Source organism: Mastacembelus armatus, chromosome 16 (assembly GCF_900324485.2).
Source record: "Mastacembelus armatus chromosome 16, fMasArm1.2, whole genome shotgun sequence".
NCBI classification, from domain to species: domain Eukaryota; kingdom Metazoa; phylum Chordata; class Actinopteri; order Synbranchiformes; family Mastacembelidae; genus Mastacembelus; species Mastacembelus armatus.
The window spans coordinates 25,263,047-25,287,462 of NC_046648.1; the positions used below are offsets into that span (position 1 = coordinate 25,263,047).

The following is a 24,416-nucleotide window of genomic DNA, read 5'->3' on the forward strand; positions in this document are numbered from 1 at the left end:
CAGGAGCTGAACTGAAGCTGAACTGAAGCTGAACTGAAGCTGAACTGAAGCTGAACAGGAGCTGAACAGGAGCTGAACTGAAGCTGAACAGGAGCTGAACTGAAGCTGAACAGGAGCTGAACAGAAGCTGAACTGAAGCTGAACTGAAGCTGAACTGAAGCTGAACTGAAGCTGAACAGGAGCTGAACAGGAGCTGAACTGAAGCTGAACAGGAGCTGAACAGGAGCTGAACAGGAGCTGAACTGAAGCTGAACAGGAGCTGAACAGGAGCTGAACTGATGCTGAACTGAAGCTGAACAGGAGCTGAACTGAAGCTGAACAGGAGCTGAACAGGAGCTGAACTGAAGCTGAACAGGAGCTGAACAGGAGCTGAACTGAAGCTGAACAGGAGCTGAACAGGAGCTGAACTGAAGCTGAACAGGAGCTGAACAGGAGCTGAACTGAAGCTGAACAGGAGTGAACTGAAGCTGAACTGAAGCTGAACTGAAGCTGAACAGGAGCTGAACAGAAGCTGAACTGAAGCTGAACAGGGGCTGAACAGGAGCTGAACTGAAGCTGAACAGGAGCTGAACTGAAGCTGAACAGGAGCTGAACTGAAGCTGAACAGGAGCTGAACAGGAGCTGAACTGAAGCTGAACTGAAGCTGAACTGAAGCTGAACAGGAGCTGAACTGAAGCTGAACAGGAGCTGAACAGGAGCTGAACTGAAGCTGAACAGGAGCTGAACAGGAGCTGAACTGAAGCTGAACAGGAGCTGAACAGGAGCTGAACTGAAGCTGAACAGGAGCTGAACAGAAGCTGAACTGAAGCTGAACTGAAGCTGAACAGGAGCTGAACTGAAGCTGAACAGAAGCTGAACTGAAGCTGAACAGGAGTGAACTGAAGCTGAACTGAAGCTGAACTGAAGCTGAACTGAAGCTGAACAGGAGCTGAACAGAAGCTGAACTGAAGCTGAACAGGGGCTGAACAGGAGCTGAACTGAAGCTGAACAGGAGCTGAACAGGAGCTGAACTGAAGCTAAACTGAAGCTGAACACGAGCTGAACTGAAGCTGAACAGGAGCTGAACAGGAGCTGAACTGAAGCTGAACAGGAGCTGAACAGAAGCTGAACTGAAGCTGAACTGAAGCTGAACAGGAGCTGAACAGGAGCTGAACAGAAGCTGAACTGAAGCTGAACTGAAGCTGAACAGGAGCTGAACAGGAGCTGAACTGAAGCTGAACAGGAGCTGAACAGGAGCTGAACAGGAGCTGAACAGGAGAGCTACAGACTGAGATAAAGAATCCAGAAAAATAAACAATATTACAGGATGAGCAGCGCGAGAAGCAGGAACGTACTAATACGTAATAGGAAATGAGAGTCATCATCATTTTTCTCCTCCTGTCAGTGACACAGCTGGAAAGTACTGCAGTATATTTACTGCAAACACAGCTGCTGTCAGTTCAGGTACAAGTTATGTTGAAATGAATAAACAAATGAATAAATAAATAAATAAAGGTGGAAGAACCTCAAACAGCACAGAACCTCTACTACTACTTCACCACTGCATGTGATATTATTGGGCTCTAATTATTGATGATATACTTCTAATTTGAAGTACTGTATATACTGCTGGGTAGCTGACGATAACTACCTTATATACTTCTAAGTAGTACTTTATATACTGCTGGGTAGCTGACGTTAACTACCTTATATACTTCTAAGTAGTACTTTATATACTGCTGGGTAGCTGACGTTAACCACCTTATATACTTCTAATTTGAAGTACTTTATATACCGCTGGGTAGCTGGTGTTAACTACCTTATATACTTTTAATTTGAAGTACTTTATATACTGCTGGGTAGCTGACGTTAACTACCTTATATACTTCTAATTTGAAGTACTTTATATACCGCTGGGTAGCTGACGTTAACTACCTTATATACTTTTAATTTGAAGTACTTTATATACTGCTGGGTAGCTGACGTTAACTACCTTATATACTTCTAATTTGAAGTACTTTATATACCGCTGGGTAGCTGGTGTTAACTACCTTATATACTTTTAATTTGAAGTACTTTATATACTGCTGGGTAGCTGACGTTAACTACCTTATATACTTCTAATTTGAAGTACTTTATATACCGCTGGGTAGCTGACGTTAACTACCTTATATACTTTTAATTTGAAGTACTTTATGTACTGCTGGGTAGCTGACGTTAACTACCTTATATACTTCTAATTTGAAGTACTTTATATACCGCTGGGTAGCTGACGTTAACTACCTTATATACTTCTAATTTGAAGTACTTTATATACCGCTGGGTAGCTGGTGTTAACTACCTTATATACTTTTAATTTGAAGTACTTTATATACTGCTGGGTAGCTGACGTTAACTACCTTATATACTTCTAATTTGAAGTACTTTATATACCGCTGGGTAGCTGGTGTTAACTACCTTATATACTTTTAATTTGAAGTACTTTATATACTGCTGGGTAGCTGACGTTAACTACCTTATATACTTCTAATTTGAAGTACTTTATATACCGCTGGGTAGCTGACGTTAACTACCTTATATACTTTTAATTTGAAGTACTTTATGTACTGCTGGGTAGCTGACGTTAACTACCTTATATACTTCTAATTTGAAGTACTTTATATACCGCTGGGTAGCTGACGTTAACTACCTTATATACTTTTAATTTGAAGTACTTTATGTACCGCTGGGTAGCTGACGTTAACTACCTTATATACTTCTAATTTGAAGTACTTTATATACCGCTGGGTAGCTGACGTTAACTACCTTATATACTTCTAATCTGAAGTACTTTATATACCGCTGGGTAGCTGACGTTAACTACCTTATATACTTCTAATTTGAAGTACTTTATATACCGCTGGGTAGCTGACGTTAACTACCTTATATACTTCTAATTTGAAGTACTTTCCACACTGCTGGGTATAAAGTGAGTAAACCCCTTCTGGTCAGACCTGCAGCCCATCACAGAACAGATCATTTCCACCCAGACCTGCTTCCTGACTACGTCCGAGTTTCTGGCTTCCACAGAGAACCGATAGAGCTGCAGCAACTGTGATGAAAATTGGCTTCAGGCTGCGCTGGAGGAACAAACCACAGAGACATATGTTCTGTATCTGCAGAGCAGCTGAACAGCTGTCGGCAGGTGGGTGCAGGTGTAGGACTCAGTTTTAAGGCTGATACAGGTTTGTGCTGAGGGATTTCTCCACCTGTGATCAAACATGAAACACTGGGGCAGCAGGAGGCTTCTCATTCACAGTTTGGACACTGAGAGCACGTGAACCACCAAAGCTTTATTTATTGCTTCATTGAGAAATTATGAGAAATGGTTTGGCAGCAGTTTGAGGAAAAGGAGGATCACAACCAGATCTAATAAAGTCCCGTGTCCTCGCTCGGCACCTGAGCCTGGATCGATTTCACCTGAGGAGCGAGGGGACGTGAGGGTCCCCTGCTGAGGTTTACCGATAGGTGCAGTTTTCTGTCCAGCGGCTTATTGCAGGTGACATCACCTACAGGAACCTTAGCTCAGCCAGAAGACGTTCTGCACTGCAGCACAGATCAGCTGTAACAGCCATCCAACGTGGTGAGAAGTGGCGTCCATTAGTTAATGGGAGGAAGTGGCAGAGCAGAGGAAGCTGTAATCTGATGCCTCGTGGTTTTTACAGTCAGCCCTTGGCCTGTTCTTCATGGATGGTATACACCCCCCCCCCGAGCCTCCCAGTCTTTGTCTCATTCATACACACTCCCTCCTCCTCCCACCTCAAAGCCAGAATCCACCAACAGAGACATAGAGGAAAGGTCCGCATTGGTCTGAGGAACAAGCTCCTGTGAGAAAGCTGCTTCAGAAATATAAGGAGGAAGAAATGTCATCTACCTTATATACTTCTAATTTGAAGTACTTTATATACAAACAACACCTGGACAGTTGTTTCCTTCTGCTCGTCTGTTTAAGGGAAACACAAAACGGGTCCACGTCCACGTTTCTCAGCCTGTTTTGGTCCTAAGGCCAAAAGCTGTTGCCTAGCAACCAGAACCACCAGATTTATGCTGCCTGTGGCTTATAAATTAAAGATTAGAGGAGACAGACAAATCTCATTAAAATGTTTGTGCTCTTGCATCACACACTGTCTCAACAGCAGCATGTGGGAAACGTGAATCCACAGCAGCCTGCAGGAGACACGAAGTGCAGCCAATAACAGACCCTGTGGCCTGTCATCTCCCTCCAGGTGTCCATTTGTGCAGAGGGAAATGGTTCCTTCGCTTGACGTCTGAAGAGGGAGACTGAAAACCACCTGCAGCTCAGGCAGGACTTTAAAAACAGGACACACATGAAGGAATATCAGTCCTGCTCCAGTTATATTATTACACGTGACCACGACTGGCAGACAGTGAACTCTACACGACCCTCACGTTTACAGCTTTATTTGGTAGAACATGTGTCCAAACGTCTGACAGAGACTGGTCAGACTGCTGCTGGTTTTCAGCTGGTGAAATGGTCTTAGTTAGTTTAGTAACTAAGACTGTGCTAACAGATAAAGCACAAAGTCCAGCTGAGGCTGATGGGAGAAATTCTGGCCCTGACCTGCTCATGGTGTTAAACAGGGGAGAAAAGTTCCTCTAAAGTATTACAGACACACACTGTAGTTTGTTCTTTATCTATTGGTTCACAACAAACCAGGTGTGAGGTCTGAAAGTGACGACTCACATAGAGAAGAAAGTCCCAGGACAGTTTTAAAGCAGTCCGAGTTCTGGTTCTGATCAAAGCCCGGCAGGCTCTGGAAAACAGCTTCCACTGAATCATGACGAACGCAGCCAGACGTGAGACTGCTGGTCCTGCAGGAGGAAACCAGTCCTGACGGCAGAGTGACTCCAGCTGATCTCTGCAGTTAGAAAGGAAGCCATGAGATAATGGAGCACACCTGTGGCCGAGCACAGAGACGGTTCCGTGATGAATAATGACAGATCGGGCCGACACAGAGAATCATGTCTGACAGTCTGTCTGTCAGTCTGCCAGTCTCTCTGTCAGTCTGCCAGTCTCTCTGTCTGTCAGTCTGTCAGTCTGCCAGTCTCTCAGTCTGTCAGTCTCTCAGTCTGTCAGTCTGCAGGCTTCGACTTCCCCACGTGGGGAATGATGACATCAGCAAAGCTGTCCAATGAAGCCGTTACCTGTCAGTCCAGGTGACTTCCTGCTTACTCGTCTTTGTAGGTACAAGTCAGCGAGGACAATAGTAATAATAATAAACATATCAGCTTTATAATATGAAATAGTCCGATCTGTCAGACAGACACGGTCTCATCCATCACAGCACTGGGCAGCGTCTGACTGTGATGGACGTCCACAGCAGAGACAGAGCAGTGGGCGGACAGAGATAGGAGAACAGAGGATGGAGGAGAAACAAGGACGAGAGCTGGAGACAGGAGGCTCTGCTTTCACACGATTAGATTTCCAGGCTATTTTTGGAGTCTCCTCCAGCCGCCTTACAGCTTCTGACGGCGAGACGGAAGGTCGGGTCCCTTTCAGTAACGGGAAGAGAGCGAGGCTGAAAAAGTGATGGAGTGGCTGAATGACTGAAAACTGATCGTACCGGTCACACTGACGAGGGTAAAAGTTGATTACAAAGGAAAGTTGACTCACTAATAATTATCAGCCTGATTAAAGTAATTATGTTTCATATAAAAACTCAACTGCAGCTGACCAGCAAAGTGTTTTCCCAGTCACACCAGGATAAAACCGAACTGGGGGTTGAGTCCTGTATGAGGTTCTGGTTTAAGCAGCAGAAACACTTTGGTTCTGGATTGGGAAAGATGGTGGTTTTAGCTGGACTGTGTTAAACCAGGAGATATAAGCTTCCCAGAGAAGGTTTAATAAAACAGCTTTTAATAGTGAATAAGTTTAATAATCAGTGTCCCCGAGTCCCAGACATGTAAATGAACATGTCCTCATTATGGGGACTGAAGACCTGGGATGCATCACGATTCCTCCCAAACATATTTGCTCTTATTAATTAGCTTCATATCCAGTAAATGTGATTCTAGCAGGCAGGGTGACAGGTTGACCCTCTTCCGACTACAGTATCTGTGTCCTGCATGATCACAGCTTATCTTTTCATCATTTTCACACTGGAGCCAGTGATAACCTTCCTGCAGTAACGTTCCCTCACTTATCAGCATGGATGTGTGTTATTTCACTTATTTCCCACACTTTATGAGACTTACAGCAGAGGAGTATTTGGTACAGCAGCAATAAGATCCACCCAGATCACGCCAACAACCTGATCCCTACAGTGTCTCCGACCGTCCCTGAGGAAGCAGCAGCGAGCCAGTGTCTTTTCAGTCTCTGTTGTTTGGAAGCCACAGGTTTCTCCTCTTCTTCTCTTGCTGAAAGGAAATGTTTCCAGCTGTCCTTCAAACAGTTTCCTGCACTACAAGTCCTGGTGATATTACTTGTCCATAGAGTCTCAGTCGACGTTGCTTGGAAACTCATCTATTCTGTATGAGGCTCGAAGCACGTTTGTGTGTGTGTGAGTGTGAGTGTGTGTGTGTGTGTGTGGGGGGATGTTAGATAAAGGTCGGGCCGCTCCATTAGAAACCCAAGAACAGGCAAAAGCACTGGGGGTGGGGGCGTCAGCAGCTAGCAGAAAACATCTGTGCAGGAAAAGCTCAGTGTGGAAGAATCTGCGGCTCTTTCACCTGCAGGTACAACCAGAAACAAGATGCTGCTAAACTGTCAGAGCCTGTTACTTTGAGCCCCGACACACACACGGGAACAAGACGCTGCCACAGCAGCAGCACAGGCTGTGAGATGTGATCTGTCCTCCTGCAGAGACAAATGTAGCTCTAAACATGTTAACGTGTATTAGCCTCACACACTTCTCTTCTCAGAAACTGCTGTTAACGGCTGCATGTCCATCCACCGCAAATGAAACTGATAAATCAGAAAAGATCATGTGTGTGCGGCTGTGTATCACCATAGCAACAACTATTGGTTTACAGCGTCAGACGACCAACTGACCTCCCTACCTGGACTCTATGCACCGCTGGTCTCAGGGAAGACAAAGAGCTTTGAGATGGATCAGGGGGACGACCGAGGTCCCGTCCTGCTGTTAAGCTACTAAATTAAAATTACTTCCACTCTCCTACTACTTGAGCTGGCCCTGCACAGAGTCGTGCACAGAGTCGTGCACAGTGTGGCGGAAGTTGGGGTAAAAGGTGAAAGAACTGAGGGGGAGGAGGAGGGGGAGAGATGGAGGAACAACACACTTTATCATTTTTATCATTCATCCTCCTCCTCTCATCTCCTGCTTTTATTGTGAAAGAACCGGTGTGGAGTCTGGCAGCCTCTCAAAGTGGGACAGTGTATATTTCATGTGATTTGGGTTTTCTGAATCAAACAGCGATGGATGAAGCTTCACTCGGGATCTTCTTTCTTCTCTACAACATCAGGACCGGCTCTGACAGCGGAGGTCAGGGGGCAGGAGCGTAGAAATAACCTGATATGTCTGAGGACCACGTGATGCATGGGACTGCACGGAACATTTTATTGTAACGAGACACAGACCAGCGAGCGGGAGCGAGCGCCAGCAGGCCTGCCAAATAATTCTGCAGCGATGAAAGAGTTTTAAAATCAAAAAATGTAGAAGGTCAAATGTCCCGAGCTTTGTTTTCTGCCAGGCCTTCGCTGAGTCTCAGTGCTGTCAAACCTAAAGAATCACTTGTTAAATGCCGACAAAAGCAGATCTGGACACAAACTAATGCACATTTTTATCAGAAGACAAAGACTAGATCTGATCCTGACGAGGACTCGTGTTCCCCTCAACGAACATTGGATTTGATGTTTGAAGCAGGTCCTGACTACATGCTCACATCTCTTCACTGAACTGTTGTCGTGTGTGATGGAGCTGGCAACCTTCAGGCCGCTGCAGACAAATGAGTCTTGATTTCCTGTTGAGCCGATATCGGAGCAGAACATACTGTACATTCTTGAAAGGTTGCAAAGAAAACTGGCACTGGCCGACAGCGCAGCGTTACAGATAGGAGCTTCGAGATAAAGAGGGAAACGAGCACAATGAGAGCAGCAGAGGCCGAGAAGAGTCGGGCCGGAGTTACGGGAAAGTCAGACACGACCCTGTTCAGGAGACCCGTAAAAACAAATCCCTGCGGCTCCGTGCTGGAACCAGCGTTTGGCTTTGTGGGAAACTGAATTATCAACAACTGTTCAACTTAGAAACTGTTTTTTTAGTGAACGCTTTATTAAAGTCAGACAACCATAACTTAATAGGAACACAGAACATTCCCACAATGCTCTCCAACAATGCATGATGGGAAGGCTGCTGGTCTTATTTTTTAAAACTGAAATTTAATGAAGATGTGTTTGTTCACTCAAAAGATAAAGTCAGAACAAATCATGTTTAGAAATCCTGAACTAGTGTGAAAACTAAAAACTACATATAAAACATACACATGCAGAGGGAAGGGGAGGTGGAGGAGCAGAGGGGAGGGGGAGGTGGAGGAGCAGAGGGGAGGGGGAGGTGGAGGAGCAGAGGGGAGGGGGAGGAGCTGGAGGAGCAGAGGGGAGGGGGAGGTGGAGGAGCAGAGGGGAGGGGGAGGAGCTGGAGGAGCAGAGGGGACGGGGAGGAGCTGGAGGAGCAGAGGGACGGGGAGGTGGAGGAGCAGAGGGGAGGGGGAGGAGCAGAGGGGAGGGGGAGGAGCTGGAGGAGCAGAGGGGAGGGGGAGGAGCTGGAGGAGCAGAGGGGAGGGGGAGGAACAGAGGGGAAGGGGAGGAGCAGAGGGAAGGTGGAGGAGCAGAGGGGAGGGGGAGGAGCTGGAGGAGCAGAGGGGAGGGGGAGGTGGAGGAGCAGAGGGGAGGTGGAGGAGCAGAGGGGAGGGGGAGGAGCTGGAGGAGCGGAGGGGGAGGAACAGAGGGGAGGGGGAGGAGCAGAGGGGAGGGGGAGGAGCTGGATGAACAGAGGGGAGGGGGAGGAGCAGAGGGGAGGTGGAGGAACTGAGGGGAGGGGGAGGAACAGAGGGGAGGGGGAGGAGCTGGAGGAGCAGAGGGGAGGGGGAGGAGCAGAGGGGAGGTGGAGGAACAGAGGGGAGCTGGAGGAGCAGAGGGGAGCTGGAGGAGCAGAGGGGAGGGGGAGGAGCAGAGAGACGGGGTGGTGGTTCTCTGTGAGCCTGTAGTTCAAGTCCCACCTTCACACTCGTCACCTGACTTGCACAAACCCTCACACATGAGAACCAAAGCACTGACCGTGGAAGGTTCGGTTCCACATCCTCCTGGTGACGACTTTGCCCGGAGGCCGACCGCCGGACGGCGTCATGGTCTCGTTGAGAGCGTGAGCGTAGAGCATCAGGCCGTCGTAGAAACCTCCGGCTATGATGTTCATCTGCAGCAGAGAGAAACAACAAAACACTTTCACGTCTCTGACAACTTGACTTTTGAAGTGACAGACCTCAGTGTGGACACGGTCTCTGAAGACGTGTAAACCCACAGAGCATCAGTGGCACCTGGTCCGAACAGCTCGGGTCTAGGTTTAACTAGGTCTGGGTCCCAGCGGGTTTAGCTGCAGTTGAACAGCCGATGTCACTGAACCACGTAACGACCATCTCATGATTACCCATAATCCTTCCTGATAGCCGCTGGTGATTATGGCGTTTAAGTGGAGCACAACACAGAGTCCAAAAACCCCGAAAAGACCTCACAGCATGATCCCAACCACCACCACATGGCCAAAAGTATGTGGACAGTCAGATGATGAGCCTGTATGTGGGCACAGCGTGCACAGATACAGAGGGTCCAATGCTGATCTGGTGATGGTCCAGGTCTCAGTCGCTTCCGGTTCCTCCCAAAGGTGCTGGGCATTGTTGTGGTGAAAGCTGGGGGGGGGTAGTTCACTGCCAACACAATGACCAAACAAACAGGCAGCACTACTTTCAAGGTCAGGAAACACTGAAGTGTTGTTCTGGCTTCATGCCAGAACATTGTTTTCCAGAATAAGGAGCCCTGGGATCCCAGTTGCCCTCATTCAGTCCAAGCATCTTGGAAAAATCTAAGTGTAAATACATCGTGTGAATGTTTCATTGAGGCGCTGGACACAGATCAAAGATGTTCAGGTGCATGAACCATGAACCTCCTGACATGCTCAGACCAGAAAACGGGGGTGGTTCTGATGCACTCTGCACTGAAATGCTGCAGATGTGCCGGTCCACAGCGGATGATATTCTCACACACTTTGGGGAAGATCTTTGTCCTCGGACCCCTGCGGGTCAGACCTGAACTCACGACCTGCGACGAGCCTTTAACTGCAGTAACCGGCTAAACACGACATCATTAATCAGTGAGTAAACAGCGTGAGGGCCCAGTTAATGGTTAAAAATAAAACTGGAAATTACAGAACTGGTTGCCCCCCCACCCCCACCCTGTCTGACTGTATTTAATGAGGGGGCTTCCAAGGAGCTGGCCTCATCAGCCGCAGGCAGAAAAACAGCAGAACACAGAAAAACAAGAGCCGACCACGAGACACTTCAAGTAAACAAACATTCTCAGGCCACACCTGCAGCAGCTCGTGTGTCTGTGCTCATGTTCAGGTTTTAAAAGCAGGAAGAGAAGCAGCATCAGTTGTTTTCAGTTTCCTCTGATGGATCCGGTTTCTCCACAGGGATCAGAGCCATCTCTAATGTCATTAGTGTCCTGTGCTGCTTAGCTGGCTTCACACACACACGCACGCACACACACACACACACACACACACACACACACACACACACTAAGGTGAAGGGCAGACCCATATTCAGCAGCTGACTGTCCACTGATGTGACATCGTGTCTGAGTCCCAATAAACTGCAGACACATATCAGCTTCAGGCTGGTTCTAATCATTGCTGTGGTTCTGCCCTCAGAACACAATCACACTGTGTTTCTGCATTTTAAACAGAACCAAAAAGTTCTAAGATGACCCCGGGTTAAGGCAGCAGCGAGGATTTACCTGACTTACCTGGTGCACTGTGAGAACCTGTTGACTGATGGTACAGCAGGTTTATAGTCCCAGTCCACGTGTAAATATTCCCCACACGTCTCGAAGAACCTCAGGATCCATGTGGTTTTTTTTCCCACCTGTATTCAGTAACACAATGAAACCTCCCCCCTCGTGTGTCTGTGCTGTCTGTGCTGCAGGTGATGGTATCAGCAGCTGTTAGCACCGTGCTGCGCTTGAGATCTGATCTCGGCCTCTTTGTGTGTTTGCTCTGAGTCAGGATAAGATCTGAGACTCTAAACTGGACCGACAGTCCTGACAATATGCTAATTACACATTAGCATATTGTCATTCTTCATCTGCACAGCACTGATACTATCCCATGTTGACACTGTCAATTTCCTCTTTTTATTGAATCAGCCAGGCCGTTCTGTCCAACACTCCAGAACCACAAGAACCTGATTTCCATCTGATTTCATGCTGGACCTCGATGGATTTTCTGACTTTACGTGCTCACAGGACACAGGACATTTATATTTCAGAGCAGAACAGAACAAATCCAGGTCCGGTTTTTATAACGTCTGTGGTTTTTAATGTCGTTGGGCCTTAAAATGCATTGTGGACCCACACACACTCACCAGTGTGTCCTTGATGGTGTAGTTGAACGTGTTCCTGGCATCCGCCTTCAGGTTGGTGACGAACTCGCTGTACTCGGGGTTCTGAGGCTCTCGGTACGTCAGGATCTTCACATTCTGCAAACAGGAAGAGGAGACGTTTAGAAGAACCTGATCAACACAAACTGATCTGCAGCTAAACCTGAATCTGTTTCAAAAGTTTCTGTTCCAAACAGATAAATCACTTTTCTTTTAAATCAATTAATGGGACGAGGTTTTTAGCAACAGTCCCTCAGATTGTGTTTGCTTTGAAACAATAATTAATAACTAATCATTTCTCATTGGCTCCAACATTTACAGCTGTGAGGACAGATGTTCATTTAAACTTTGGCTTCAGGGACGAAATCCAGTGTTTGTTGCTGCCAAATGAGTTTGGGTGAAGGAAATTTACATACAGTACCCTGAAGTACAGAAGTCTGTTTATTAGGAACCCTGTGTCGGACCCAGTCGGTTCATCAGGAACCCCTGTCAGTCTAATCCAACAGTCCTGCAGTGAATCCTCTCCATGAAGGTGACAATGTTCAGTTCGTGCTCTGACTGTTTCACAGCTGTTCATCCACCTGCAGTTTGTGCTGCTGCCGGACTGGACCGTGAGTGTTTCTGGTATTTTGTCCACCACGTTTACATCAGTGAGACTGAGTAACAGGAACCCCTCTCAGTTCAACAGCAGCACCAACACTCGACACAGTCGTGCCTTAATGGCAACACGTAGAGAACAGAACCTGTTCTTCCACAGCTGTGATGTGTGTGAGGGTTTTCTGTCACTGTCCTGGAGCTGCAGACAGGAAAGAGGACTAACCCTGAGCCGAAAGGAAGAAAGAAAGAGGTGGAGAGAGGGAGGTGGGTCAGAGGAACAGCGACTGCGCTGGGGACGACAAACGAGACGAAGGTGAGAGAGGAAAGAGTCCAGAGGGTACTGAGTTCACCTTGATCCCCCTGTGAGATCGTTTGCTGAACAAATTATATGAGCATCAAATTCCACGTCATGACTGTGGTGACAGTTTTTAAACCGTGGCAGGAAAATACACCCAGTGACTGAAAACGGAGAACAATGGTGGGATGTGTCGTTCCCCAAGGTTTTGATAAAACCCAATCAGCGCTGTCTGAGACATTGTGTGTGTGATGGATGAATGATCCTTTGTGTTCCTGCTTTCAGGATGGAGGGAGCAGAGATCTGCTGTACACAATAAGTGACAGCCCACAAACAAAAGGCATCATTTGGATTTTTAACTCCCCCTCACGTCGGCCCCACAGCAGGAGGAAGATGCACTTCCCCCTACTCTCAGTCGAATGAATTAGCAGAACGATCTATAAAAGGTCTTATCTCGCCATTATGGGCTTAGAGTCTCACACCAGCCGAGTGTCTGATTGGGATCTGGCCTCAGTATCACACACACAACCACAATCTGTTGTCTGTGATATGATAATGAGCTGAAGTTCAAGCAGCAGGAGTGAGATTTGAGCAAACAGATCATTTGTGTTCACTCGTACCTGGAAAGCCTCCTTGGCGATGGCATCGTCCTTGTCCCCGCGCGCCCACGGCTGCCGGTGCTTGGAGTTCAGACTGTCCCCGAACACGTCGATGTAGAAGAAGACGTACTGCTCGTGAGAAAGATCTGTCCGACGGAACTGGACCATCAGTTTCCTGAAGACGTCGGGAGAGCAGCAGGTAAAAATCACTGTGGAAAGGAAAGACAGGAAGCTGTTTTCAGTCTGGATCCTCACAAACACCTGGTGTTCAGAGGCCACCAGGAAAATACTGGCTGTGGAAACATGTGATCTGATCCTCTCTGTCGTTGGAATAAGCAGAATATTTCTGCACGTCTGCCCCATGTGATTATTTATTGAGTTACTGGGACGGACAGAAACATGGCGGCATTCTTCTGATATATTTCCTGCAGATTAAACACTTTGCACTTTTTTCTGAACCATGTTTGACCCAGGAGTCGCTGTCCCAGCCCAGAGGCCTGGTCTCTGCTGGAGGAGCTATGACTGTGGAAACACTGATCCATAAATAGTCCTGCACTACACCTGGTCCGTTTGAATGACAGGGCAGAGAAAACCGAAGTGTGCATTGTTCTTTATTTTAACAAGCCCACATTAAAAATGTCAGACAGCACTAATATAATTAATGGAACTGGGATTCACTCAGTGTGTGTTGAGCTGCAGCGACTGACATTTGAATAGAGTCAGAATAAAGTCCACCAGTCCAGTTAACGGGGCTTCTGCTGAGATGGACCTTTTAAAGCACACGGGAGGTCACCGAGCCTCCTACAGCCGGACTGAGAGACGTCAGCGAGCCGCCGGAGCTCTGACTCAGACCTCAGACCTAAAAATACAGATCCAGTCTGCTTTGACTTTTTGTCTCTGCTGCTGAGACGAGGCCTCGCTGTGTTTCTGAATGGATGTTGATACAGAGTGGAAGATCAATAACAGGGCGCTGAGCCTGCCCCGTGCTCTGTACAGAGGGACTCAGACAGCTGGAGGCAAATTAGCTGCTACACTGACCTGTCAGACCTGTGTGTGTTACAGTGTGTGTGTGTGTGTGTGTTACAGTGTGTGTGTGTGTGTGGGAGTGCCTGCTGTTCACTTCTGTAGCTTCTCTCAGAAAATCCATTAAAATCTTGAAGTGATATTTTCTATCAATCCTCGAATGAAAAATCAGTAAGTTGACAAACTGACAGCTCTCATGTCTCCAGCCGTCGTCACCTGCTCTAGAGCTAATGCCTCTTCCTGTTCAGGCCTGGCTCATTTTAAAAGACACGCAGGCTGTGGATACTTTTTCATCGCTGCCTTTTCCTGAAATCCCTGAAAGCACCGTGTGTTTCTTCATGATGCGTTTACTGCCGGCACAGTGGCCACGACACTAAAGCTCTAAAACATCTTTAATCTGAACCTGACGCCTGACTGTGTGTCAGACCACGTGTTCCTGAAGTACCATGACAAATACGTCTTTAGGTGTCTAATCAGCTGTGAGCAGCTGACAGTACCAAATTATCAGAGACTGTACTGACACAGAGCGTCACGTCTGTCTATAAGAAGAAAATACATGACTGAGAAAGAAAAATGTGCCAAGGAAAAACTAACATATAAAACGTAAACCTTTTTGTTTACGACACATTTCCATACGTTTTTTCATAGTTTGCATGTTTTCAGTGTTGAGTCCAAGCTTCTGACTGGCAGCAGGCTCTGTTTCTTCCTCTCAGATCCGCGTCTCGATGTCGGAGCCTCAGGAAGTCTCCAGAGGCCTGATGACATTCCTCCGGTCTGCCGTTCCTGTCCCGCCGCCTCTGTTGTTTCAGGCTTTAATAACTTCTCAGCAGGAAGTGAACAGTGAAACCACGCAGGCCTAAAAGCTTTCTTCCGATTGATGCCGAGCTCTAACCCCCCCCCCCGTCTGCAGAAACTCAACCACTGCACTTTAAATGCTCCTCTGTGAGCGTGGCCGCTAAAAATAGTCCCAGCACCTTCTAACCAAAGAGTCTCAAACCTAATTGACTCAGGAAAGGGTTGGGTCTTTGTGGGACTTCATACAACACACACACACACACACACACACACACACACAGCTGCTCCTTCAGGAGGTTAAAGACCCAAATCACAGTGCAAACACTCCTGCTGCTCTCTGAGCGGATCATCAATTAATCATTTACTTCACGAGTGAACAGGGCACAGGCCTGTGGGAAGGGACCCGACTGACTACAACCACCAGGGACTTGAAAACTGCCAGAGACTGAAAACCACCACAAACCAAAAACCACCATTGCAGGCTCAAAAGCACCACAGAAACTAAAAACCATCACAGAGACTAAAAACCACCAGTGACTAAAATCCACCAGGTTTTGTATTGTCAACCACTGTCACGTTGAGCTTCCAACCAGCCTGTCCAGTTTGGGTCCCTGACAAACGGACTGAGGGCTGCTGACAGGAAGAAGCTGCCTCTCCTCCTGGTTATTAACCGACTGTCACGTGACGACGGAGCTGCTGCTGCGTCAGGCTGACTGTGGGTCAAAGGTCGGAGCGCAGGCACGACCCTGAAACCAGGAAGAGCACAGAAATGCTGCTAAGGGAGGAACCGGGAACACAGAGGAGAGCCGCTGACCTTTGACCCCTGCAGTCTTCCTGAGATTAAAGCTGCCTCTCCACTTTCCCCATACAGGGCAACGGCCCTGAAGATGAAAGGACTTTCTGCTAACAAGCTTCAGAGCAGCACAGGATGGCGGCGGCAGACCACCTGGCACCTGGACGTCACACTCTGGTCATGATGCAGTTTCAAGTGAATGAGTCCTCAGATCTGACGAGATTCTTCTTCTTCTCGTCACCTAAAAATCCAAGAATGAAGCAGCTCTGTCCTTCCTGTGAGGCCCGAAGAAGAAAAGCAACGGATGTGATGAAAAGTAACGATCTTAATCTCGTCTAACAGACTGACACCGCGAAACACCCCAAAGACCAGTCCCAGCTTTGAATCAGGTCGTTACTGCGCTAGTTCCACCATTTCCACAGCAGGCGTGTTGGTGTCCACAGGTCCTTCCCAGACCTGAGCGACACAGGAAGATACACCAGACGATACAATCGACACCAATACGCAGCTGCTGTGGGCCAGCTGTAAGTTTCAAACAGGATCTACTGAGCATCCACGGACAGACCAGGTTGGCTCAGGGCTGGAGAACAGCTGGAAAAGTCTGACAACGAATGAAAATGACTCCTGTGCAGTTTCTCAGCAGAGTCCCAGGGCCTGCAACTGACAAATCAACAGGATACACTCGGCTCGGCTCTCTGCCCTGGTCCACAGGAAAAACGTCCCTTCAGCATCATTAGAGCCACACACACACACACACACACACACCCTCACACACACACACACACACACACACACACACACACACACACACACACACACACACACACACACACACACACACACACACACACACAGCATGATGAACCTGCAGCTGTGAGCTTTTCTCTATAAAAACAATAAGCAGTAACAGCTTTAACAGAAAGTTTCATCTTTCCTGCTTCAGCCTTGTCTTCACTTTGGAGTTAACCCTTTACTCTCGACGTGGCTCTGCTCCAGTTTTACCAGGCTCCGCCGCTCCCTGACACCCCCTCCGCCCTCACGCCACAACATGCACAGGTCGTGCACGGTTCCCACAGGAACTCTGCCAGTCTCATAACATAGACCCTCGGGCCGCCCCGTAGAGCAGGAAGTCAGTGTAAAGGTGGACTCTCCTCTGCGTTAGTGTCACATTCAGTTCTGTTGTTGGTCGATGGGCTGGAGTTCGACATTGTTGTAAGAATATGAGTCAAAGGTATATTTGGAACACATACTAAAATATGAGTAATAGTGCTAATTATTAAATATGATGAGGATTTACTGATGATCTTGATTCCCAGGACACAGTCCTGAGCCCAGACACGGTGAGACAGAAATATAAGACTGACGTCTCTGTGTCCTGCTGTTTTCCAAGCAGAGGGTCAGAAATGAACGTCATGAAAACAGCTTCAGCTAATCAATAAACATGGAGGAGAGCAGCGATCAAAGCTGTGCCGAGAGAGATAAACTGCACCACAACCACCAGACTCAGCCCAGGCAGCAGAAACCTCTGGCTACAGGATCCACATGCAGGGATGTGCGATACACTGGCTTTGTTTTGGGAAGTGTCCAGGATAATCACACAACTGGAGCCATGAAATAAAACTCCACATCACACCACAGTGTCACGCACCATGGCCAAGGGACCGTTGCAGATTTTTGTTGGTTTTCATCAACACTTCAAAGATCAAATGCACCGGAGTTTGGCCAAAAGCCTCTTTTTCATCTGCGTCTCTGGACAGATGTCGCACAGGCGCCGAGTGTTCAGTCCCAGCCTGAGCTTCAACATTAACGTCCCTGTTGGCCTTCGGTCAAAGCAGCAGAAAATATCTCCAAAGGTGCAAATCGTCCCCTCCAACACGCCGTAGCGGCGGCTGCAACAACAGCTTCCTGCATCAGTGGTAGAATTGATTAGCAGAGACAGACAGGAAGGAAAGACCGAGTTCCCGTAGACACTTAATCACTTATTGAGTGACTGAGGCCCCACGTGACCATTTCCTGCAGCACTTTCTAACAGGTTCCTCCTCGTTGTGATGTGCAGTCTTAATACTGTCAAACCACAGGAAGCAGTATCTTCATACGGATGTTTGTCTTTATGCGTCTTGATTATGTGCCTCCATGCATGTCTGACACAGCTAATTGGTCAGTGAAATCTACAGCCCTAATGTTCCTGTGCTGAACGCCGCCCGGGATCCTGCTTCGTAGGCACGTCAGGTTCGCTCTCAGACTCTGGGATTAATTAGATACTAGTGATGCTAGAGAGAGAAGCAAGAAGGCTGTCGGATTCTTCATTAAGTCCGCAGCCTTTCAATTACACTTTCCTTTTTTTCCTCCTCTTCCTCCTCGTCTGGGCCTAATCAGAGCGAGGAGGCGGCTGTGAAGACTCGCTGAGCTGGAACGGCCCATCGCCTCCGTCAGCACCAGCTCAACATCATCATCATCATCATCACACTGTAGCACACACACTAACAGTTTGACCTGCTGCTCCTCGCGCTGCCTGTGAGTTTAAAATGTGACTTTAGTCCATCTGAGCCATGAATGGATGTAAGGCCTGATCTCACTTCCTGCTTTATTCACATTAAATGGAGAAACACAGCAGCAACAACAGGGCTCATGAGTGCTGCTCTTTCCCAGATAATTAAGGTCTAACAGAACAAAGAGTCGATCCAGTCCCTGAGTCCAAAGTCAGTTATTTTGTCCAGCAGGGTCAGCAGCTGATCGCAGGCCGATGGACGACCTGCAAACTGAGACATGAGCTCCTGCACACTTCCAACCGTGCTGCCTGTGGACAGGAAGACGAGAACCTGCTGCTCCACAGAAACACCAAATATAGACACGTTTGCTGTTGAGTTGCTGAGTTTCAATGCATTGGAAGGCGTCAGGGGAGATTCTGTATAATGGTGCAGGCATTCCTTTACTTTATTCAGTCATGCTCTGCACTGCTGTGTGCACTCACATGTAATGACATCTGAGTGAAAGAGTATCATGTGGGCGCTGCACGGGCCTGCATGCAGAGCCGTGAGCTGTGGTTGAAAAGCAGCAGATGAGGTTAAATGCAGGTTGCTCGGTCGTGGCAGCAGCTCGAGGAGTCTGTCACATGTTGTGCATTCAGGCAGCGTTCAGTTGGTTTCTCGCCCGGGCCTGAGGTTTCTCACTGGGGAGGTAATTGGCCGAGACCAAAGCTGCAGGGGACAAAAATGAAGCTGCACGAGCTCTGACACAACAGTGTTTTCATCTGCTTCAGGCTCCTTTCAGAGTCCCAGAGGACTCTCCTGCTGAGAAAGACCGTGACCCACCAGAACAAGAGCTCTGCACCCCCCCAGCTCCCACTCCGGCCTCATTTTACACGTCAACTCTCTGAGCATCGGCCCCGCTCACAGACACGGTGGACACGTTTTAATGCAGAAACTCACTTTCAGTAGGACCTTTACCAAGAGCTTCATGTTCCACTCACTACAGGTATGGAACGATAAACCCAACACTGTCTCTTACATCACGCAGACGACCTGAAATCAACTCAAATTATTCGCCCAAATGTCACCACCAACCCTGGCCTTTTATTAAAGTGGTTGTCATTATAAAAACCTCATGAGAACAGCATCTTATTTTGGCTTCCACAGGACACAGCATGTGCCCCAGACTCACAGCCAGAACGTTTGGTGCTTCTGCAGCTGAGGATGTCAAACCAAAGCAGCAGTGGTGGGAAGTGAGTCACACAGAGCAGCTCCCAGTTTTATTAAAGCTGCATGTATGTACCAACCCCAGTGTTTCTGTTGTATTAATGTGTGAACACACATGTAAACATGAAAGCTGCTAAGCTAAGCTAACCAGTGCAGCGAACTGTTGATTCATGACTTTAATCAATGTGAGCACATCCAGTGATTTCAAATGACTATAAGGAGCCGATGGACATGACGTGTCACGGAGACATGGACCCAGTGAACGGTTGTTCTGATGTGTCCGGTCCAGTTGGACATCAGGGCTCTCAGGAGCCTGGACAAAACTGCCTCTCCGAGCGGCTACAGCTCCGTGTCTCTGAGATTCCACTGAATTAATCTTTAACTGCTGCCATATGGACAGGAACTGCAGCAAGGAAGAAGAAAACAGGGATGAAGCACGACCTTGTGGGTAGATTTGTTCAGGATGATCGGCTCCAGGCTTCGCCGCCCTGACAACGGGAGATGAGGCAGCGATACCGTCAACTCCCGTGCATGGAGCCAGGAGCCGCAGGAAGACGGAGAGCGCAACAGCTCCAGGAATCCTGAGCTCATGAGTCCGAGTCTCCCAGATGCACCTCTGCCCATGAATTCTTTAATTTTACCCAGTCAGCGACTCCTTGATTAAACTTCCTGTAGATTCAGAGCAGCGTGAAGGGTGACACTGGTGCTGAGCAGTTTATGATGGAACTTTAGAGAACTTATAAGACTTTTGTCTGCATAATCATTTTTCATCCATCCACCCATTTTCTGCAGCTTATCGGGTCGGGTCAGAGCAGCAGGTTCAGTAAATGAAATCAGACCGTTTCTCCAGCTGCTCCTGTGGCACCCCGAGGCCAGAGGAGATATATCAGCCGAGATCTATCATTTAGCTTATTCTGGGACTAGCCCGGGGCCTCCTACCTCCAGTGGAACGTTGCCTGGACGATCCCGATCAGAACCACCTCAGTAGGTGTGTTTCGACCTGCCGGCCCTGCTTGCGAGTGTAAACCACAAAACATTCTCCACTGACTGATCATCTTTAGTGTCTTCGGTTTGTTCTTTTCCTTTCAGCACCAGTTTCTCCTGCTCTTTGTTCCTGCTGTGACTCACCGTCTCTATCAGACCGTGTCCTGATCAGTGATTCCTGAATAGCCTTGTCCTTCATTAGCTGCTCTGGTTGGCACAGACTGCAGCTCCACAGCTGGCTGAACACTTAACCAAGACGACCGGCAGGTCAGATTTACAGATGTGCATCAAAGTACTCTCTGAACTGTCGGAGGCAAAAAGTCCCTCACTGCAGGAGGCTGCAGGTTTGACACCAGGCCTTTCTGTCTGGTGTCTGCATGTTCTCCAGTAGGATTCTGGACCACGTCGAGGTCCCATGGTCTGACAGAGAGAGACACAGACCTGACAGCAGGTGGTCACAGCCCATAGGAACACATTTAAAAACTGAACAGGTTTAACTCTGTATCAGCAAACTGTACACTCAGCCACGCTGTGATTGAATCTGCGTTACGTAACATCAGGCGGCTGGAACGAGTCACATCTGGCATCAGTTCGTCTCCTGACAAAACAGCGACAGAGGCTGGAGCCTGTGAAAAGGCCCCGAGGCTGAAACATTAAATTAAATTTTATGAAAAGACCAAAAGCAGGTGAAAGAAGCACAGACCAACACAGCTTCAACTGTGTTGGTAAAGATCTCTGCTGTCCCACATCGAGACGTGACTCGACCACAGGTCCAAAGCTCCGTCTGAAATGTACGTGGACACATGGTACTGCTTTCTGTGATGCCATGAGAAAGAAATCACGGATGAAACCTGCAGACACCGACTCTTAGGCAGCGTCATCATGAACATTTAGGGTGTTTATGTCTCATTGCTTAGAATTCAAAAAACTACACTTCCCACAAAGCCTTTCTTCATACGTGAGTTAATGAGACGCCCCTGAGGCTGCTGGGCTCAGGTCAGTGTGTTAGCTGGTTACTGTGTGACAGCCCTGTGGCATCATGGGAAAATAAACACATGGAGCACAGCTGCTGAGGTATGATGACGCCATTCTCAACATTTAGGTGAAACGTTTGTTTCTCCGTCACTGTCCTGTGACCACGCTGTGCACAGCCGAACACTCTGATCATTTATTTAGAGAGTTTCAAACAATATTTCATCTTCTCAGGTGCCCTCAGCCCCTTCAAAATAAAAGTCAGATTTTGTTGCTGGCACCCACTCATCCACTGACACGTGTCAGCGAGCCTGACTGACTGATGAGTCTGCCCCAGTCTCCAGTGAGGCTTTACTGAGCTGTTCAGCTGTTCGTTCTTAATTAGCGCCTGTTAGCTGTGAAAAGCTAATGAAAGCGCGACTCGGCTTCGGTTAATGAGGGCAGAGCAGATTAGTTTGAGCAGTGTTGTGAAAGGGAAACTACTTTCAGTCTGGTCTCTGGAGGAGGATGAGCAGGCTGGAGTCTCTAATTAGTTTCTCTTGTTCAAACTGGCCACTTTCAGGCGGCTTTCTCTACACGTCCTCCTCTGTGCTCCAGGAGCAGCAATCAGGCCCTGAACAGTCACGATGCCTCTCTCGCCCTAATTGGTCGGACTGTTATTGACCTTAAAAAGCAGCAGGTGCACACAGGCTGCTCCTCAGCTGGAGGGCTGTTCAACCACAGGAAGCGCCGAGCATCCGCCCTCCTCGGCCCGGAAAAGTGTGCTCCTACTTCTCCACTGAGCCACTGTGTCGCAGCGTTCTTCTCTAAGTCACTGTGGAGTCCTGAACATGTTCCTCTAAGAAAGCTCCGTATTACAGGACAGGAGGTGGTGATTCACTTTTTACTGGTCTCTGCTCTGGTTCCAGCTTCTCTTTCTGGTCACAGCAGGTTCTGGAGCTGGTTTATGGAAAAAGACGGGCCTCCCATTGTTGGTGAGGAGGAACCATGTGAGCCAGGTCAGCGGTGTGGCTCCCTGCTGGGTTTTTAATAGTTTTTGGACAACAATGGAGGTCTACGGCACAGACCCATAAGCTGGAGCAGGTTCTGGATTCACACATTCATTGGTGCTGTTGGTCTCTGGATGGGATCTGGACTCAGTGACACACACACTGAACCGGTTGCTGCACACAGGAACTGCCCTTCTGTTCATTAATGCCACAAGCTAACCAGCTAAATAAAGGTGAAATGGACGGTCATTGTTGGGTGTCAGCATAAAACACTGAGGATATCACTGTGTGTGTGTGTGTGTGTGTGTGTGTGTGTGAGAGAGAATGGTCTCTGTGGGTCTGGGACATATGGTCTTGCATTAATGAGACATGAATATGGATCAGGCCGTTAACTGTTGGTGTCCTTTTCACCTCAGGACTCATTCCTGCCTTTTCTTCCTGTCACAGACGTGTGAACAGACCAAACCAGATGTTCTCAGACCAGATCTGGGCCACCTGCATATGTGGTCCTAGATCCGACTCCTGTCCCACGTGTGAGTGTGAGTCAGATCAGAGTCCATGAGGTTGTTTTAACGTCTCCCTCCCCTGCCGTCATCATTCGGTGTGGGAGAAACAACATCGCAGTAACTTAAACTACCGACGACTCTGTAGATTCTTAAACGGCACCGACACTTTGGCCTTTTCTGCGACCACAGCGTTTGATTAGGGAAACAAAAGGCAGCGGCACAAGGTAAAATTAGCCTGAGCGTGTTTGGCAGGAAATACCTACAGATCTGATTGGCCGACTGCAGTTTCCATTTAAGGCGGCAGATTCCTGACCTCTGTTAATAAATGCCCTGTCGGGAGGTTTGTGCCTGTGTGGGAACCGGACAGGGAAGTTCACTGGGAGCTGGTCGAGAGCTCGGGTGTTTGTTTGTGCTCTTGGGTTGTTTACAGATCAATACACCTCCGCAGCCAGAGGAAGCACACAGTGTGCTGGATTTATGGCTCTATTGCTAAACTCCAGCACAGGGACAGCGCTCGGTTTATTACGCTGCCATGACACGAGCACAGGAAGGTGCTGGTTCCGTTTCTCTCACAGGCCTTTATTACCCTCCTTAATAAATATCTCCTCTTCCCTTGGTTTCATCTGTCTGGTTAAATATTAACTCATCACACATTAGCAGGCACCAGGCTCCTTTCACTCATGTCACTGCAGTTAAGACGTTAAGAAGTTTTCATGTTTTCATATTACTTCATCCAACAACGTTTCAGTTCTGAGAATCTCTCTATAAACTGTGCGTCTGTTGTTTGAAACAGTTGGTAAGAGTTTTCATTCTGTCTGGGTTTAAACCACATTTATCATTCAAATTAGAGAAGAGTCTCAGCCACTACAATGACTTTGACTGTATTTTCTCCTATAATCAGCATGAAGGTGCTTCCACTAACCCTGAGTCCTGTATGTGCATATGTTTATTAGGACTTTACTTCTAATCTGCTCATCATGTGTTGAGCCTGATGAGAAGCAGATGCGTAGGTTTCATTCGGGCATTCGTCTGTTTTTGCCATGTCTTTCTTGATGAATGTGTTATTGGCAGCACCGCGAGGCCCCTGAGCACCTTCTCCACTCTGGAAATCTGCTCCATCATTCACTGATGCAGACTTTTCCACCGTGTCCTCGGGCAGACCCGTTTCAGGCCCGCAGTCACATCGATTCGGCTCATATTTCTGGCTGCTGCTGCCGTCATGCCCTGCGGCACAGATCAGCAGCTAATGTCCGGGTTAACAAGCAGCGCCGGCCGACTGGGCAGCAAATCAGCAACGGACAGAAAGCACGAAGAGGAGACAGTCTGTGGACGTCTGTTCACATCAGCTCAGAATATCTGTGGCTTCAGTCTGTGCAGCTGAATCAACAAGAAAACATCCAAAACACACCGCTGGGCTCTCTGCCCACAGGCATGACTCGCTTATTTTGTTTGTCTGTGTGTGTGCGTGTGTGTGCGTGTGTGTCTGTGTCTGTGTGTGTGTGTGTGTGTGTGTGTGTGTGTGTGT

The 24,416-nt window shown here is 48.1% G+C and overlaps 1 protein-coding gene across 2 annotated transcripts in view; it reads right to left on the bottom strand.

Moving 5' to 3' along the window:
- LOC113136491 (atrial natriuretic peptide receptor 1-like) overlaps positions 1 to 24,416 on the bottom strand; it is a 50,656-nt gene that overhangs the window by 21,968 nt on the left and 4,272 nt on the right. Inside the window, exons 1-4 of one of the 2 annotated variants that reach the window (XM_026317357.1) lie at positions 14,794 to 15,013; positions 13,156 to 13,343; positions 11,629 to 11,742; positions 9,269 to 9,404 (exon numbers count right to left, since the gene is read on the bottom strand). In XM_026317357.1, the coding sequence (XP_026173142.1) occupies positions 9,269 to 9,404; positions 11,629 to 11,742; positions 13,156 to 13,343; positions 14,794 to 14,812 (457 nt within the window). In that variant the 5' untranslated portion in view covers positions 14,813 to 15,013. Of the gene's footprint in view, positions 1 to 9,268; positions 9,405 to 11,628; positions 11,743 to 13,155; positions 13,344 to 14,793; positions 15,014 to 24,416 lie in introns of those variants that run through there. The other variant, XM_026317356.1, reaches the window with a different exon arrangement.